Here is a 17,095-nt window from a genome sequence, read left to right as displayed (position 1 = left end):
ACTTCACAAAGTCATGGCCAATTGGTTAGAGCGGATAAGATATCCCTCAGCCATCATGCGAGGTCGGGGTTGTGGGGTGTATCAGGTTTACCGGTTATTGGGCGAAGTGGCAACCGCGGGGCAGTGCCTCCCACAGGAGGATGTTGGCGGGGTTGTGATTTACCCATCCATCCCACTAAGAGCAACAGATAAGGGATGCAGCCTTACTTCTTGTCCCGCTGCAGGTGCGCCGTTATCGGGCTTGAACTTAAACCGCATAACCCCACGGCTTCCTCACGAACCTTAATCTGCTTTGCGCCCTTTCTCGACTTTCTCCATTTCCACCGCTTGTAGTCGGAGTAGAAGGATTTTGGGCATTTTTCGAGCTATTGATCGATCGCAAACCACCGAGGTGTTACCTGGATCGAACATCTACAACAGCAAAAATGGTGAGCGAGCTGCAACTACGGCGTTGCTGATTTGTGCGACACACGTGTCACATGCTGACAGTGTTCCGACAGTCTGTCGCCTTCACCTCAAACTCTGGAAATGTGAGCATTGATTCGAGCAAACTGCCCATGTTGCCAATGTCGATCTGGTATTAACAGTCAGTTTAGCTCCAGAAGTTTATGAACCTCGACCAGAAGGGCAATATCATTGCTGAGTATATCTGGTGAGTATCCTGAGTTTGCATGAGGCCTGATTTGTCGCGATATGCTGTGTATCTGCCCGAAGCACGCGAGCTTTGACTAACAGTTTCCTGCCAGGATCGATTCCGAGGGCGGCACTCGCTCCAAGTCCAGGGTAACAGACCTCGAGACTGCTTTGAGGATTGGCCGCATCTGACTTTATGCCCATAGACTCTTCCCGAGAAGGAGTACCAGCCCTCAGAGCTGCCCATTTGGAACTTTGACGGTTCATCCACCGGCCAGGCTCCAGGCGACAACTCAGATGTATACCTCAGACCAGTGGCCGTCTTCCCCGACCCTTTCCGCGGTGGCAAGAACATTTTGGTACTCGCTGAGTGCTGGGATGCGGATGGCACCCCCAACAAGTACAACTACCGCCATGAGACTGCTAAGCTGATGGAGGCTCATGCCGCCCATGAGCCGTGGTTTGGGCTTGAGCAGGAGTACACTCTGCTCGATCTCAACGACCGCCCCTATGGCTGGTAAAGCTTTGCCCTCCCGAGAGACGAGCAATTGGGAAGTCGCTGGCTAACGTTGACCCGTTGCAGGCCTCAAAACGGTTTCCCTGCCCCCCAGGGTCCGTACTACTGTGGAGTTGGTGCTGGCAAGGTGGTCCAGCGTGATATCGTGGAGGCACATTACCGGGCCTGCCTGTATGCCGGGATCAAGATCTCGGGAACCAACGCAGAGGTATGATACTCGGGTCATGATTGAGTGAGCTTAAGCTAATCAAACATGACTGCAGGTGATGCGTATGTCAGCTTCTGCTCCTGTCCGTTGCAGCGTGAACTAACACACAGCAGCCGCTCAGTGGGAATTCCAGGTTGGGCCATGCGTCGGGATTGAAAGTGGGTGTTCACAATTCCGATATAGATGCTCAGGATCGTACTAACTTCTGCCTAGTGGGTGACCATCTCTGGGTTGCCAGGTACTTGCTTCACCGCATTGCCGAAGAGTTCGGTGCCAAGGTCTCGGTACACCCGAAGCCCATCCCCGGTGACTGGAACGGTGCCGGCCTGCACACGAACTTCTCGACCAAGGAGATGCGTGTAGAGGTAAGAATACTCGTTGGAAACCTTGACTCTAGAAGGTCGTCGTTGTTGACCCAGTCTTTAGGGTGGCATGAAGCACATCGAGGAGGCGATTGCCAAGCTCGGAACCCGACACCAAGAACACATCGCCGTCTACGGCGAGGACAACGAGAAGCGCCTGACAGGCAGGCACGAGACCGGCGCCATCGACCAGTTCTCATACGGTGTCGCCAACCGCGGCGCCTCGATTCGTATCCCGAGAGAGTGTGCTGCGAAGGGCTACGGTTACTTTGAGGATCGTCGCCCGGCTTCCAATGCCGACCCTTACCAGATTACCGGGATCATCATGGAGACGTATGTTCAGATCAGTATTCTTCGTTGTTGCCCAATACTAACCATGTTACAGGATCTTTGGTGCTGTCTAGGTTGACGGAAGAGTTATGTGTCGGCTGTAAGCAAGGGTTTGCTAGCAGCGGCGCATTTGTAACCTAACGAATTGGTTTAGAGCTGGACATCTTTTTTGCCCGCTCGTCTCGGTAGTACATTTCTCAGCGGAACGGCAAGCGATTCTAGTTAGTCGGTACTACGAAATACACAAACAAAAAGTAATAGCACTCGAGGGATGCAATGGAATGTGCTATGTTCTGGAGGTTTTGGTAGAAGGGCCCCGCCCAACCCTGGGCCAGGCGACTTGAGACCTGCGAGGCCCCTGCTCTGCGCATTTATGTCGAGATCTTGGCAGGATTTATCTCGGCCAAATACTTCGTATCCTCACTAGCCTGAGTTGAAAGTTCTTGTCGGTATGACTCACTGCAAACTCGAATTCCCTGGTATACATGTCCAAGATATATACATGTGGTTGCATATCACGCGTAATCTCTCTACCAGACTCAAGTGTGAAACTACCTAGCTTAGGGGTGAGGAATCAAGTCGTAACAATGTCTTCCAAACCAACCGTACTAGTCACCGGTTCAGCCGGCCACCTGGGCAAGGCCCTCATGCTTGCCCTCCCTTCGCTGGGTTACTCACCCGTTGGCATCGACATCAATCGAAGCGAGACCACCACTCTGGTCGGCTCCATCACCGACAATGCCTTCCTCTCCCAATTGATTGCGGAACACGCGATTGAGCATATCATTCACGCGGCAACACTTCACAAGCCGCACGTTTGCTCCCACACGAAAAACGACTTTGTCCAAACCAACATTGCAGGGACGCTCAACCTGCTCGAGCTGGCAACGGCCGCGTCATCATCAGAATCAAACACAAAGATCAAGAGCTTTGTGTACCTCTCGACCACGTCCGCCTTTGGCACAGCCCTGAGCCCCGCGCCAGGCCAGCCCGCGGCATGGATCGACGAGGCCGTCGTGCCCAAGCCGAAGAACATCTACGGAGTCACCAAGACGGCCGCGGAGGATCTGGCTTTCTTGGTGGCCAAGGAGCACCGGTTGCCCGTAGTCGTCCTCAGAACCAGCCGCTTTTTCCCCGAAGAGGACGATGACGATCAGCGGAGGGCTTCCATGGGCGACGAAAACCTCAAGGTTTTGGAGTTGGCCTATCGCCGGGTTGATCTGGCTGATGTGGTTTCGGCATGCGTGGCTGCTATGAAGAGCATGGAGGAGGGCAGGGTGAGGTGGGGGAAGTATATTATCAGTGCGCCCACGCCATTTAGGAGAGAGGAGCAGGTGTTGAAGGGGCTGGATGAGGATGCAGGGAAGGTTTTTAGGGAGACCGTGGCGGGGTGCGGAGAGGTTTTTGAGAAGAAGGGATGGAAGTTCTTGGACAGGTTGGATCGGGTGTATGATTCAAGGCGGGCGATTGAGGAGTTGGGCTGGAGGCCGGAATACACGTTTGAAAACGCTGTTGAAAGCATTCGGAGTGGGAAGGAATGGAGAAGTGGGCTGACGCTGAAGGTGGGAAGACTGGGATATCATGCGGTATCAACTGGGGTTTATACCAAGAGGGAGGACACGACGACGTGAAGATCGGGGAATGATGTGATACATGAGGACTAGAGGTGCAATGCGATATGATTCAATACATCAATTTCAAATCTCGGGTTTGGCTGATGGGTCGAGCTTGCGTCTTGCCTTTACCTAGTCTCGTGGTCTAATCGCAGCAATTGCCTCCGGGGAGGCCCGTGCCAGCTACTAAGCAAGCTATGTAGCGTGGTCTTTCCCTTAATACCGACTTCCCAATTCTCTCTCCTATATTCTTTTCCCTTCTCTAGAGAGATAAGACTTACCGCTTCACGTTCATTCCGCACTCAGGAAAAGCAAAGTTATCAAGGCAGAAGCTACCTGCAAATCCTTATCCATTCTGAAGCAACCTGACTTTCCCTAGACTCTACCCATGCTTTCCTTCCCAGGTGGCGGCTTAGGACTTTCCGTTTATACGAATTGTCGAGCATGGAAGAGCGTTCGGTCGCTTCCGTGTGTAAGGTATGTACTGGACACAACGCCCAGTATCTTACTACGAAAGGGTGTTCCAAGTTCGACGCTGAAAATGGGGTGTTCAGCTGTGCTCTTCTTTTCGCCTATTCGGGCAACGTTCGACGAGGTCGGATGGGAGTTCTGGCAGGGCCTGCATCCCAGCCTATGGCCCTTGCAGACCAATGTCAGTGGCAATTCCAAGCCACCAGAACCTTCGAAGACGGTGTAGGGCTGAAGAATAAGAATGGACGTCGCAGAGTTGTCCAAGCCTGGCAGGCAGTGCTTTGAGTCAGCGAGTCTGAGACCAACTCGGCCCGTTGCATGTCCGGTGTTCAGCAATTCATCGTTCTGCGACCGGATTGGTGATTGAAGCGGGATGCAGGAAAATTATTCTCTCAACACCTGGCCCCGACGCTCTGGGCGGCCGGTTCCTGCATCGTGGCTGCATCTAAACACACTCAGCCGCACCCGGTCAAGTTCCTTCACCACATTCGCCCTTCCCGAGATGTTTAGACCTGGATGCAGGTCTTCTGCAGTCATGTCTGATCGTGACACGCCACTCTCGAGACGGCTTAGTGCTTTGTCCGTACACTACCCTTTTTCAATGTCTTTGATCGCTCTTGAACAAGGCACCGTGTTGTTGTTTCTCGACATGGCCTTCACTCATTCATGGTCAGCATTTCACCTCCGAGGTTGAGCCTCAGTTCCGTTCGTTTCCAGTAGTTTGTTTCTGGCGGAGAAATACTGTCGTCAATCCAGTCCGCTTGCTTTCACTCGTTTCGTGAATTGGTTCAGCGTCCGCTCATCTGATCGGTGGATCGTTTTCTTCGGAAGATGGCTTTTCGCTGGAGGTCTGCGGCGCCCCCACAGAAGAAGGGGCGTGAAAAGGTCGACTTGTCGAGTATGTGCTGAATTTGGCGCCGGCTTAACGGTTAACACCTGCTGACAGGCATCCAGAAAAGGGGAACCCAACATCCCGACCATTCCTTTCCCGAATCTATGGCATGGTAACGGCTCTCGTTGTTACTCTTGCACTGGTTGCAGTAGTCATACTTGTCAAAAGAACACTTCCAGATGGCTCAAACGCATCTTACGGCCTTCCCTCAACGGGCTCGCTGGAGCCACGGGCACTCAGGCCAGGCGCGCTGGCCGACTTGGTGCCCCGAGCAAACACGACTGCCTCTAGGACACTGCTGACGCCGACACTACTAAACGGAATTGATCTCCCCAGTGTTGGTAGCACCGTTGAGTGCACAACGATTGCTGTACCAGGGCGGAAAGCGAAAAGGCAGGGCTACATAGAAACCTTCTGTTCAACCAGTTACTTCGTGATCACCTCGAGTCCAACACCAGAGTTAACGGCACCGCCGCGCCCAACATTGACTTTCCTTCCCACTCGTGTCCCCAATCTCACAACTTTCTCCGCCCCTGTCAGCAACTCCAGTCCGGCCCCGTCGCGCATAACAGCAACTACCACTATCGCAAGGCCAACTTCAGCGAGCCGCAATCCCTGCGTTTCGAGCACGGTTAATTGCCCTATTCGAAGGAGGCGAAAGTTGAGGGCCCGCCAAGATGAATGCGAGACGACGTATTTTTCTGTTTCCGGATGTGATCCTACCCCTACCTCCTTTCAACCATTGCCGAGTACGGGCCCGTGTGTCACAAGCACTGTTTATTGCGATGTCGAGGGTACAGAAGGAAGACGGGAACTATGTACCACCTATTTCACTTCGGTATCTGGCTGCGACATCAGCAGTCGGCCTATTCCTACAAACCTGACAACATCCACGGTGCCACACCGGCCTAGCTCGATCTCACAGAGCATTGTGACTAGTTCTCCGGCTACCGCATCTGCTACCTCTACATTGGCAGAGCCAACCACATCAAGCACATCGTCCTTGCCTCTTGATCCTTGTGTGAGAACGTGGGTGGAGTGTCCTGTTGTCATTGAGCGGAATGACTCTGATGGTTGCACTACTTTCACTTCGACGGTTGCAAGTTGTCTCTCGACGCTTACAACGTCCAGGGTCTTCAACACGACGTCCACGTTTAGCTCCCGGCCGCCGGCTATTACTTCAACCACTTCCGCACCGTCGGTTACAGATACTTGCCTGGCTAGTTCAGTATCTTGCACCACGACCCAGATTATTGCACGCGCTGGGCGGAGGGCGGACTACGTGGAGTGCCAGACATCGTTCTACACGTCACCAAGATGCCTGGCCACTTCAACATCGCTTGTACCTTCGACACGTCCCTCCGTTTCGTCCCCGCCATCGAATACTCTAACCAACTCAACTCGTTCTCATACCAGCTTGTTAGTTACAAGCGCTGCCTCATCACATCCATCCTCGGATCCGATGACGACGCCTGCATCGACCCTCAGCTGTCCCGTCACCACAGTAACTTGCGCCACGAGCACCGGGGGCATCATTGGACGGAGGCAGGTCGTAACAAGCTGCAACACTGTTTGTTACACCTTTACACCCTCGTCCCTGGCGGCCGGAAACACTTCTTTTACTCGGCCCCCTGTTTCAACCTCCATTTCGTCGACCCCCATTTCGCTTTTGTCTTCCTCGATCTCGTCCACTACTTCGTCCTCGGTCTTGTCCATCACTTCTTCCTCGGTCTCGTCAGCCGCCTCGTCCTCAATCTCGACAACTTTCCCGTCCAGAGTCTCGTTGACAGTTGCCTCATCTCCCCTCTCGTCGACAGTCTCGTCCACCGTATCGTCTTCTATTTTATCTTCTCCTCGATCCTCTGTTTCGTCTTCTCCCTCTTCCTCACCCTCGCCCTCGCCCTCACCCACATCCTTACCCTCATCCTCGCCCCAATCCTTTTTCCCTTCCTCCCTGTCATCTTCTCTCTCACCCTCACCCTCACCCTCACCCTCACCCTCACCCTCACCCTCATCCTCTCTTTCATCCCAAATCTTCTCTATTCACACCACTCCAGTCAGTCTCATTCAGCCTTCCACTTCAGAACCGGGGACCGGTTCGCAGACTTCCGTCCAGTCAACCTTTGCCTCCCCCAGCGCTGCAGAGTCAGCTGCAGCAACGTTGCTTCCAAGCCAGGTTGTCCCCTCAACATTGGTTTCTACATCCGCGGCAATATCTGAAGTATCTTCAGCGACTAGGACCAACGGCTTAGTGCCAGACTCTGCCACCACCATTTCCACCATTGCACTATCCCAGTCTTCCGAGACTGTATGGCTCGAGCAGTCAAAAGGCGAGGTGTCGGCGTTGATCTGGTCCACACAAGCACGGCCTTCAGAGCATGGCTCATTCATGTCTACGGCGACTGGAAAAACTACTGTCACCAGGCAAAGCTCAGCAGAAGCACCGTCTTCTACTGAAGGCTCGACTGTGCTGTCGAGTATCACGGGTGGAAACCCCACTATGTCTCCTTCGGCAATTCTTTCTGGCTCTGTAGGGACTGATGTACCTACGCGGATAGCTCAGTCAGCAGAAACTTCAGTGGCTAGTGAGACTGTTGGACCAAGCGGCACTACGGCCCCCACAGACCCAGACGATGGTGGTTCGTCACTCAGCACTTTCAGGGTCTGGCCTTACTGGGAGATCTCAGAGTCAGTCGTGGGCAACCACGTACCTCTAATCGTAGGAAGGGGTTTCATGTTGATAGTTGGAGCCTTCTACAACCAGTTAATTGTCCACGACCCCGTGAGACAGATGACAGGCGAAGGGATCCCAGGGCCAGCCTTGACCGGTACTTCGTTCGGTGCGAGCCAACTTGGCGTCATCGTTGCCCAGATAGGTACAGCAGTTTCAGCCGGTGGCACCTTTCTGGATACCAGTTACTGCGACCTGGCCGGAGGCGCTGGCGATACAAATGTTTGTCCCCCAAGGCTCAGAAGCAATCCCTGGATATTTGACATCATCATAACTGTTCTGATTATACAAGCAGCCATTATTGCCTACTCATTGGCCAAATGGTTCCAGAAGCCTGGAGGATTGTCGGCCGACCCGACCACAATCGCTGGTGTTGCAGCCGTCATGGGTCACCCCGAGGTCGAGAGGCTGTTTGCATCTTTTCCAGGGGATATGTCGAACCAGCAGCTCCAAGCAGCACTCAAAGACCAGCGGTTCAAGCTTGGAACATACACAAATGATGTTGGGACTGTGAGATACGGTATTGTACCTGTGTCATTGCAGGAACAAGAGGAAGCGCGCAAAAAACAGGGCTTCTTTGGCAGGATTTCGGACGGTATCAACAAGGGAAAACAGAGAATTGGTTTCCTCACAAACTGGAAGCTGAATCAACTCTTCGTCGACCTCATGTTTGGGGCGCTCCTGCTTGCTCTTCTCGGGCTCTCCCTGGCTGCCCTCGCCAACATCGACCGTCCTCACTCCGTGTTCCGTGGGTCCTTTAGTATCAGCGCAACGGGGACGAAGGTCCTATTTGCAGTTCTCGGCATAATCATCTCTTCCTATTGGGGAAGATTATTCCAAGACGCACAAACTTTCACCCCTTACCATCCGCTTTACTCCAGCCCAGCTCTCCCTAACCCAACCATCCTCCTAAGCCGCCACACCAGCCCGATATGCGCCTTTATTCCCCTCTTGCGGAGAGGACACCTTGTTGCAGCAAGCGTCGCCTTCACAGGCTTTATCAGCGAGTTTCTTATCGTCGCCCTCGCCGGACTGCCTTACCGCCCGGGGCAGCAACTCCGATCCGAGTTCCTATTTTGCGCCCTGGTAAGCTCGGCTATCTTAGCGCTTATGCTCGCGCAGCTGGTGCTGGTGATACTGTGGAGGCGGGGCTTACCGCACCTCCCCAGACGACCGGACACGATTGCCGCGGTGATGACGTACGTCGCTGGGACGAATATGGTTAAGGATTTTGAGGGATTGGAAGGACTGAGTACGAAACAGAGAGACAAGGCGATTTGTAGTATGGGCAAGGTGTATGCTTACGGATGGCGGAGGGAAAAGGAAGGGAGAATGAGATGGGTTGTGGATGAGGTTGGGAGTGGGGACGCGGACAAGAGAGAAATTCCTGTATGGAAATATGACAAGGAACGGCGCGACTCGGAACGTCTCATGGGAACAGATATGTGTGATGAGAGGCTTAGGTACTAGTAGAGAGAGGTATGGTTGTTTGGGACGTATTGTTCGGCTAGTTGCGATCACTTTGCTACTGCTATAGTACCGGATCTAACCGACCGCTAAATCAGGGGTTCACCTTCAGAGGTCGAGAAAAAGGTAGAGGGGTTGGATAACAGACTACGGAGACAGATTTCAATGTATCTTACCCGTTCGTATTTCTCTGCCGAGCTGTTTGACACTGGGGTATACTTCTGGGCCGTGATGAAGGAGATAGAAATTTTGTTGAGGTTCGCAAGCTTGGAAAGGGGCTCTGGCACATGTTACCTCTGTAAGCTTTGTTGATAAATTTCCTGTTTTCATCCTCATTGAGGGCAAACCGCCCGATGAACAATTTGATCGATGATCTGCGGAGTGAATCCGGCCTGGCCCAAGATCGTTAACTGCTTGGTTGCACCAGGCGGCGGATACGGCTCCGCTTAGACGTCATGCACCGGCTTGGCGGCGCCGAGAGTGGGGCAATGATCGGCAGCGCCAACGGTCGCCGGTGTGGGGCACTTGGGCGCCCCGGCTCGCTGGGTAACAGCGCTTGGTGTACACTATGGTGATCGCATCAAAAGATCTGAGAAAATGGCAGATTGGGAAAGGAAAAAATGGGCGAAAAAATCAATATCTGGAACAGCCAGGTTTGTTAGAATCACGTCGGGCGCTTGCCGCTCGCATATCGCGCCGTATCTGGACCCTGCCGGATTCAACGCCGGATCCGGGTTATCGAGAGGGTGGATCCCGCAATTGGCTACCGGACCTTGCGTATGACGTCGGAGATCGCCGGCCACATCCACCGACGGCCACACGTGCATGCGGCTATGATATCAACCAACGAAGGCTTTCTGGAGGAAGAATACAGTCTGAAGCATCTTCGACCGACATATATTTTGGTTGTTCGTAGTCGCCCGGCTGCAGCTCGGTAGCTCATACCAAATCGCAAGTCTTACAACCTCATCCTCTTCCAACCTCGACCAAGTGCACTCTCTCGAGATGAATCCCTCAGTTACAAGAGCGCTGCGTGTGGTGGCGCGCCAGCGTTTCCCTTCCGCCACGCCCCTTTCGAAGGCCTCAAGCTACCAACCCCTCAGCAGAGTCGCCGCGATCAGGGCAATCAACACTTCATATCCCAGGAATGAGCAGACAAAATCACGAAACCCGTCGCCACGAGAACACCCAACACACGAGCCCAAGCCACGAATAGACGAAAATATCGGCGCAAAAAGATTTGGCGACTTTAACGTGGCCGGCAAAGTCTTTATCGTGACTGGAGGCGCTCAGGGGCTGGGGCTGACCATGGCCGAGGCGCTTGTTGAAGCCGGCGGGAAAGGTAAGTACCAGTAGTAGTAACTTAGCCCCTATTCCCAACTATTCTTACCTTAAGCTCTTGCACTAACCAAACCCCGCGCAGTCTACGCACTCGACCGAGCCGAGCGACCCAGCGAGCAATGGGCCGAGGCGCAGAGCCGTATCGTTCCGGAGTGGGGGGGCAGCCTGCACTACCGGCGGCAGGACGTATCCGACACAAAACACCTAAACGAGCTGGTCGAGGCCATCGCGGGGGAGCACGGGCGGCTGGACGGGCTGGTGGCGGCGGCGGGGGTGCAGCAGGTGACCCCCGCGCTCGAGTATTCGCCCGAGGACGTGGCGCGCATGCTGGACATCAACTACACGGGAGTGTTTATGACGGCGCAGGCGGCGGCGCGGCAAATGTTCAAGTACAAGACCAGGGGCAGCATCTGCCTCATTGCGAGCATGTCCGGGCTCATCGCCAACAAGGGCTTGCTGTCGCCCGTTTACAACTCGAGCAAGGCTGCTGTGATCCAGTTAGCCCGCAACCTCGCCATGGAGTGGTCGCCCATCAGGGAGGATGGGTCCGGTGGGATTAGAGTCAACTGCATCAGCCCGGGCCACATCCTGACGCCCATGGTGCGCAAGAACTTTGAGGAGGTGCCTAGCCTGCGCGAGACGTGGGAGGCGGAGAATATGATGGGCAGGCTGGCAGAGACAACCGAGTTCAAGGGCGCCGTGCTATTCCTGCTGAGCTCGGCGAGTAGTTTTATGACGGGGAGTAATCTGGTTATTGATGGGGGGCATACGGCATGGTAATTTAGACGGTCTGGGCCAGGCGTTTCTAAGTGCGCTGAATGTAGCGCGTTAGTGAGCATCGGCATCATAACTATTACTTACCTCCCTCCGCGTGTTACATGGCGGACAATGATACAATGTCTGGTCGTTTCTGGCCGTCGGTTCAGTACTGTGTAAGGCATTAATTTCTCAAACAAGATCAAAGAAACTGTAGATTCAATCTGTAGGTACTCACCTGGCTCTTGTTGTCAGATTAGTCCAAGTTGTACATCTTATCCCTTAGTAAAACCTCACTGCAGGCATACTAGTATGGTGTGTTGATGTGGTCGCGGGCAGGGCCTAGCTGGCCGCGTAGGTTTCCTCGTCGTAGCCGGGGTGTAGATTCGACGGGCGACACCTGAACAAAAAATCGAGATGCCAAGGCCAGTACAGAGCGTGGAGGCGAGATGCTGGGGTCGTCGGGTTGAAGCGGAGGACAAGTGGCAATCAAACTATAACATAGGCAATCTGCTCAAAAGATTTTTCTTTCAAAACCTCATCCTTCACAGGCTGCTCCCAGTACTGTGTCGTATCCAGAGCGGCCTGACGAACCTCGGTCACGAATCTAACGTAAACCTCGGACTCGGTCTCATCGGCGGCACCATCCTCACCGCACGCTTGCTCTAGGATATGGGCCTTTCTGATTAGGTCGACCAAGCTAGGTGGGCACAGAGAATACGGCTTGACGCCGCGGTCGATGCAGTCGTTGAAGGCCTCTATCAATTGCTTAATCGCTGTCACCCTTACGCCTTCCTCCCTTGACCTCGGAATTTCCCCCGGGATTGACGCCAGTACTCGGAGGGTCACGTAGTAGAGCCCAGTACAGAAATCCTTAAGCTCATCGGCCGGATGGCCTTCAGGGAACCGGACGGAGGCGACCACTCGTTGGCGAAACGAGCATCGCCAAAGTCGCCAAGGTAAAAATCGGGTAGCTCCGAGTCCGCTTCCCAATGTGCCCAAATGTTTTGCATGTTGAGGGCATCGTGGTACAGCGGCTGCGGCGCGGCCGTGTAAAGGTAGTGGATGATGGAAAGGACTTGACGCATCATCCGCGCGACGGCCGCGATAGGGGGGATCGGAACGTTAGGGTTTCGAAAGTCGGCCCAGCGCTTGGGCAGCAAGGCTCCGTTGTACGGCTTCCAGTACGATAGGGCGAAATACTCGCGAGGCCACCCGAAGCTCGTCTTATGCGCCCTGACTGGCTCGCCGCGGTGGGGATACCACTTGGCAATATATGTAGGAAATTCCGGCTTTGGATTATGTTCCTTCAACGCGGTGATGGCGTCCATGGCCCGGAATTCGGCCGGCTCCTGTTGCGAGGGCAGGCGATGATGGACCTTGCGGACCAGGACCTCGCCGGATCTGGGATCAAGGTCCCGAACGAGGTGGGCCACGTAGTCAAGCCGGTCTTCGAAGTCTCGGAAGTAGAGATATTCCTTCCCGCCGTCACCTTCGAACACGACATAGCCATAGTGCTCTTCGTCTTCTTGCGCCATGTTGGAACTAGTTGTGTAAAAACGGTGAGACTGATTTGTTGTTGTTTCAGTTATGAGCTGGGGAAATTTGATGAGTTTGGTAAGTTGATGATGTGCTGTCGAGTACGAGCCCTCCTTCGACTTTTATGACGGTTGCATTAGAGTCCTCGCGCCATATTGGCAATCTGTCCCATTGTTCGGCGACGATGAAAGAAATTGGAGGGCGGCGACGCGCTGTCCTCCATTGTAATCTCAAAGCATTGTGTTCCCCTAGAACGCCCCAAGCAATCAAATGTGAACTTACTGGACCAAGGGACTAGAAGACTAAGGACTTATCCCTTCCGTGGACAATCAGGCGCCAGCCTGACAAAGATATTGAAATCTCTCCCATTCTTCTCAATCTCAGTGTCCATATTTCTCATAGCCTCCTACCAAAGTAGAAAGTGCTCAAAGGCACGGATCTCAAGTGCTCGTTGCCTAATCCCGAGCATTCCGGAGAGGCTGCTTAGGACTGTGAAGGAGGCTAGATGTTGGAGTACCGCTTCCTCTCCCTTATCCAAGTCTGGGGGTCAAGAAGAAAAAAAAAAGAGGAGGAAAAAATAAGAGAGCTTGTGAGAAAGAGTAGAGTAGAGTCTGGAAAGAGAACCACTGCCAATAGACATTTCCCGATGGCAATCGTCTCGCGGCATTTTCGCTCTGTTCAGATCGCTTTCCTATCCCTTGGCTGGTCCTTGTCGCTCCTGGCTGGAGGGTTGTTGGCCGGATATGACCTCTCGCTGAGCGCGAAGCGCATGCAACATGGATGCACGAACAGAATTGACAGTTGGAGTTTGCAAAGGAATCGATGCTTACGAAGTATTACAGTACCTCCGTACCTTTGTTTGAGGGAGGGGGCCCTTGGCCCTTGGCGTGCTGTGCCGTTTAGGTTGAGTGGCTTGATTACCTAGGTAGGTAACCAGGAAGACGTCCCCTAACGGGGCTGTTAGCGCTCCTTTAGCTTAGGCTGTCAGGCAGCTACCGAAGCCCGATACCTTAGGTAACCGCGGCTGTGCCACACGACAATGCATTAAGATGGACTGGTCCCTAGGTAGCGACCCAGCCTAGCCAGTCAGCCCAACTCCTTCAGAATGGGCCAACACACTCACCACTTCATTCATGATCAATCACGCTATGGGTGAGGCCCATTCATAATCTCGAGGCAGAACCAACAGTCGCCGCTCATGATGCCAATTCCATGGGTAATGACAAAAATGAGCCGCGCGCTTATGTTCTCCTTAAAGGTATTTAAAATGATCACATTGTCTTTGTATCATCTGGGCAGGCGCTCCGCCGCTCCCTGACGTCGAGTGGGCATGTTCCTTTGTTTCCTTGCGTTGCGCCGTTTCTTTTCAAGCTTCCAAATTTCAATCACATGCATCTACATCGTCCCTAGCCCTTCGAGTGGCCGCCGCGATCCGTTGACAGTCGCATTACAGTCTGTTATCGGAGCGCTTAGTTGCTTCAAAGACGACCTAAACAGCACTGCCACGAAGACCCCCGCCGCGCATTACTCCGAGAAACCTCCGCCTCAGCCCGACGACATGTCTGCCGCCGCCGCCGACGCCGCCGCTGCGTTCAAGGCGCAGAATGTTGATGAATTGTTTGCGCCATACTATGCCAGGCTGAGAGCATTCGTCAAGACCCGCCGAACGGAGGACAAGCCCCGTATCTTGGTCATCACAGACATCGACCAAGACTATGACGATCTTCTCGCCATCATCTTCCTGAGTGAGATGCATCGCAATGGGGTAGTCGAGATCGCGGGATGCGTCGCGAATCACCAACCGGCTCAGAAACGCGCCAAATTCCTTCGTACTGTCCTTCACTTGCTTGGCCTGGGCCATGTCCCGGTTGCGGCCGGCACCGCTGGGGTGACTGATTCGCAGCTGTCCGAAGACCTCTACTACGGTCTCAAGAATACCACGTTTGAAAACCAGCCGTGGAATACTAAGCATTGGGAATCAGGAAATGATCTGATCAGGCGGCTTGCAGAGGAGACAAGGGTCGGCCAGAATGGGATGCCTAGTGTGCAACCACTTACCGTGCTCCTAATCTCAAGCCTCCAAGACATTGGCGAGTTTTTTCTGGACTACAGAGCCGAACCGGAATTTCTCAGGACAAATTTCAAAAAATTCGTGTCCCAAGGCGGGTACAAGGTTGAGACTAGTAAAGACGGCTCGACCAAACTTGTGCCAGATATGGCGGCGATGAACAACACCTTCAACAGGAAGGGGAGCAAAGACTACCACGACACCCTCGGCTTGCTCAGACTCCGGTCTGATGCCTGGTCTCGTGAGGTTGCCAAGGCCGCCAAAATAGACAGCAGCCTCATGAAAGCCCTGTTCAGTTGCGGACCCATCGGGAAACACCTGGAGTGGCTATGGATGCGACAGGAATTCAAGTTCTTCTGGGACGCAAACAATCTGCCCTTCATGCCCCGTCTCAATCTCGACTGGTACCTCGAGACTCGGCTGGGGCTGTCCAAGGACTCGGAAGAGTTTAAGGAACTCAGAAAGCACCCGGACTTCTCCGACATGATACCTCGGATCAAAGTCATTGCCTACGACTGCTGTGCCGCGGTTGGGGCCATTGGCGACGACTTTATGCGTGAAATGGGCGTCCTGACGCCGTCTCCCTCGCCTGAAGGACAGTCCGCCATACTCCACCGCGTTTTTGGCGACAATCCCAAAGACCTCGGCGGTATCAATGCCGAGAAGATGGCCGAGGTTATGCAGGTGTTCTTGCTATGCGCTCTCCAGGCAACGCAAGCGACTGCCAACGAGCTTATCGACGCCTCCAGCGTCCAACACCATACCGTGCGTCTAGACGGTGATGTGCATAAGACGCTTTCAGAGTTTGACACGCTGGTTCTACCGAAGCTGAAGGAGTGCAAAGAATTGGAATACGATCTCGGAATCAAGAAACTCGGAGGCCTCGTTGAGGCAGCCAAGGAGAAGGAAAGTAGGAGCCAAGAAGAGTGCGAAGAGCTGGATATGCTGGAGAGGCAGCTTGAGGCCGCAAAGAAAACGCTGCGTGCCAAGGAGGTCGAACTGTTCCCCGACGGCGTTCCAAAGCCGCCATATGAGGCTCTCTTTCAGCGAGAAATGGGGACGCTTCCGAAGTCAGGAACCGGATCATGATGAGTTTCATGATCGCTTGCTTTGTTTTTATCCTGAGCTTGTCTTAGACTCAATACTGCGTAGATACCTGGAATTATAGTTCAAGTTCAAGCATTTCGTTCTCCGCGTCTATGCCGTGGTACTAATCTTCTACGTGGACAAATTATACCATTGCCAGCGATCATCGCCCTATACAGTAGTCTTCGTGCTTTGAGAAGATGCGTGACCCGTACGGACTATTCTGAGACATCGAAGTCCATAAATAGTAGTACTCTGCTCACAAGACCAAGAAGAACGGGGTAATGGGCTCCAACATGCCCTCACTCCCGAGCCCGTTCTCGGTCCTCCAGACCTCCACACGTGATTTTTAGAAGAGTCTGAAAGCGATATATACACGACCCACTAAACACGGTTCACTTTGCATCTAGACTTCAGTGCTCATCACTAGTACACGGTATGACAGGTTTCCTACCTTGAGCAGCAGCTGCGATGTTAAGTGAACATTGTTAAGTATCTGTGACGATCTGGGGACACATATTCTCCTTTCTAGAACCTCCCACACGTGCCATTGCTCCCTCTGGCTTGGGCTATGAAGGCTCAGTGTCTGCTCAGGCTTGGACTAGAGTTAGGATTACCCAGGGCAGGCTGGCTCACCTTTACTCATCCCGTCGCCCCTTTTGGTAGGCTGCGCTATAGCATGCTACCTAAATTAACTTCGACTGTAGCAGAGTGATCCAGAATCGATCCTATAAATTAGGAGTCAAGGATGACGAAATACCTTACCTAATTTTGTTAGCCCCCAAGATCTAGTTTCAACCTATTGTCCCTGTTGCTAGGCTTTGGTCTTACGGAAATGCAGCCTGAGTCTAGAACCCATACTGGCACATGGTGTAGACTAGTACATAACAATTTTATCTACTCCGTAGTACCAGTACGCAGTATCATGGCACAAAATCTGGAATACTAAATACAGTTATCACAAAAGTACCCACAGGCTACTACTAGTAGTACATGAGTGACACGCAGCCGCCCCCCTTCCCCGGCCCCACCCCATTATTCCCAATATTCGGAGCCGAAAGAACCGAGGAAGTCGTTACCC

General features: G+C 53.4%; 6 protein-coding genes across 6 annotated transcripts; 5 read left to right on the top strand and 1 right to left on the bottom strand.

The window, feature by feature from the left end:
• Positions 1 to 479: 479 nt before the first annotated feature.
• N656DRAFT_793660 (uncharacterized protein) lies at positions 480 to 2,124 on the top strand (the record flags this gene model as incomplete). Its single annotated transcript, XM_064817191.1, has 10 exons — positions 480 to 530; positions 597 to 652; positions 747 to 783; positions 840 to 1,150; positions 1,217 to 1,358; positions 1,414 to 1,420; positions 1,472 to 1,516; positions 1,572 to 1,723; positions 1,785 to 2,053; positions 2,106 to 2,124. The coding sequence occupies 10 exons, from the start codon at positions 480 to 482 to the stop codon at positions 2,122 to 2,124; spliced, it is 1,089 nt and encodes a 362-aa protein (XP_064674706.1).
• Positions 2,125 to 2,637: 513 nt separating this feature from the next.
• Positions 2,638 to 3,681, top strand: N656DRAFT_764421 (NAD dependent epimerase/dehydratase family protein; the record flags this gene model as incomplete). The annotated part of the gene is made up of 1 exon (XM_064813331.1): positions 2,638 to 3,681. One exon carries the CDS (start codon positions 2,638 to 2,640, stop codon positions 3,679 to 3,681), a length of 1,044 nt encoding a protein of 347 aa, XP_064674705.1.
• A 1,266-nt stretch (positions 3,682 to 4,947) lies between these two features.
• On the top strand, positions 4,948 to 7,453 carry N656DRAFT_13848 (uncharacterized protein). The gene is made up of 3 exons (XM_064808609.1): positions 4,948 to 5,019; positions 5,089 to 6,055; positions 6,451 to 7,453. Exons 2-3 carry the CDS (start codon positions 5,136 to 5,138, stop codon positions 7,244 to 7,246), a joined length of 1,716 nt encoding a protein of 571 aa, XP_064674704.1. The 5' UTR covers positions 4,948 to 5,019; positions 5,089 to 5,135; the 3' UTR covers positions 7,247 to 7,453.
• Positions 7,454 to 7,526: 73 nt separating this feature from the next.
• Positions 7,527 to 11,345, top strand: N656DRAFT_793657 (NAD(P)-binding protein; the record flags this gene model as incomplete). The annotated part of the gene is made up of 3 exons (XM_064817190.1): positions 7,527 to 8,956; positions 10,181 to 10,566; positions 10,648 to 11,345. The coding sequence occupies 3 exons, from the start codon at positions 7,527 to 7,529 to the stop codon at positions 11,343 to 11,345; spliced, it is 2,514 nt and encodes an 837-aa protein (XP_064674703.1).
• Positions 11,346 to 12,078: 733 nt separating this feature from the next.
• On the bottom strand, positions 12,079 to 13,193 carry N656DRAFT_12586 (uncharacterized protein). The gene is made up of 2 exons (XM_064808566.1): positions 13,143 to 13,193; positions 12,079 to 12,979 (listed from the first exon to the last, which is right to left on the bottom strand). Exon 2 carries the CDS (start codon positions 12,857 to 12,859, stop codon positions 12,167 to 12,169), a length of 693 nt encoding a protein of 230 aa, XP_064674702.1. The 5' UTR covers positions 12,860 to 12,979; positions 13,143 to 13,193; the 3' UTR covers positions 12,079 to 12,166.
• An 805-nt stretch (positions 13,194 to 13,998) lies between these two features.
• On the top strand, positions 13,999 to 16,110 carry N656DRAFT_773166 (uncharacterized protein). The gene has a single exon (XM_064814011.1). The coding sequence runs from the start codon at positions 14,419 to 14,421 to the stop codon at positions 16,015 to 16,017; it is 1,599 nt and encodes a 532-aa protein (XP_064674701.1). The 5' UTR covers positions 13,999 to 14,418; the 3' UTR covers positions 16,018 to 16,110.
• Positions 16,111 to 17,095: the final 985 nt, after the last annotated feature.

This window comes from Canariomyces notabilis (genome assembly GCF_033297395.1).
Source record: "Canariomyces notabilis strain CBS 508.74 unplaced genomic scaffold N656scaffold_1, whole genome shotgun sequence".
NCBI classification, from domain to species: domain Eukaryota; kingdom Fungi; phylum Ascomycota; class Sordariomycetes; order Sordariales; family Chaetomiaceae; genus Canariomyces; species Canariomyces notabilis.
This window is presented reverse-complemented; position numbering and strand designations above follow the sequence as displayed.

Excerpts from the sequence above, each read along its gene's own strand:
- N656DRAFT_13848 (XM_064808609.1), top strand. The coding sequence starts at position 5,136 with ATGGTAACGGCTCTCGTTGTTACTCTTGCACTGGTTGCAGTAGTCATA. Across the intron at positions 6,056-6,450 it reads CTTGATCCTTGTGTGAGAAC|TTACAAGCGCTGCCTCATCA; the intron begins GTGGGTGGAGTG and ends CCAGCTTGTTAG.
- N656DRAFT_12586 (XM_064808566.1), bottom strand. The coding sequence starts at position 12,859 with ATGGCGCAAGAAGACGAAGAGCACTATGGCTATGTCGTGTTCGAAGGT.
- N656DRAFT_773166 (XM_064814011.1), top strand. The coding sequence starts at position 14,419 with ATGTCTGCCGCCGCCGCCGACGCCGCCGCTGCGTTCAAGGCGCAGAAT.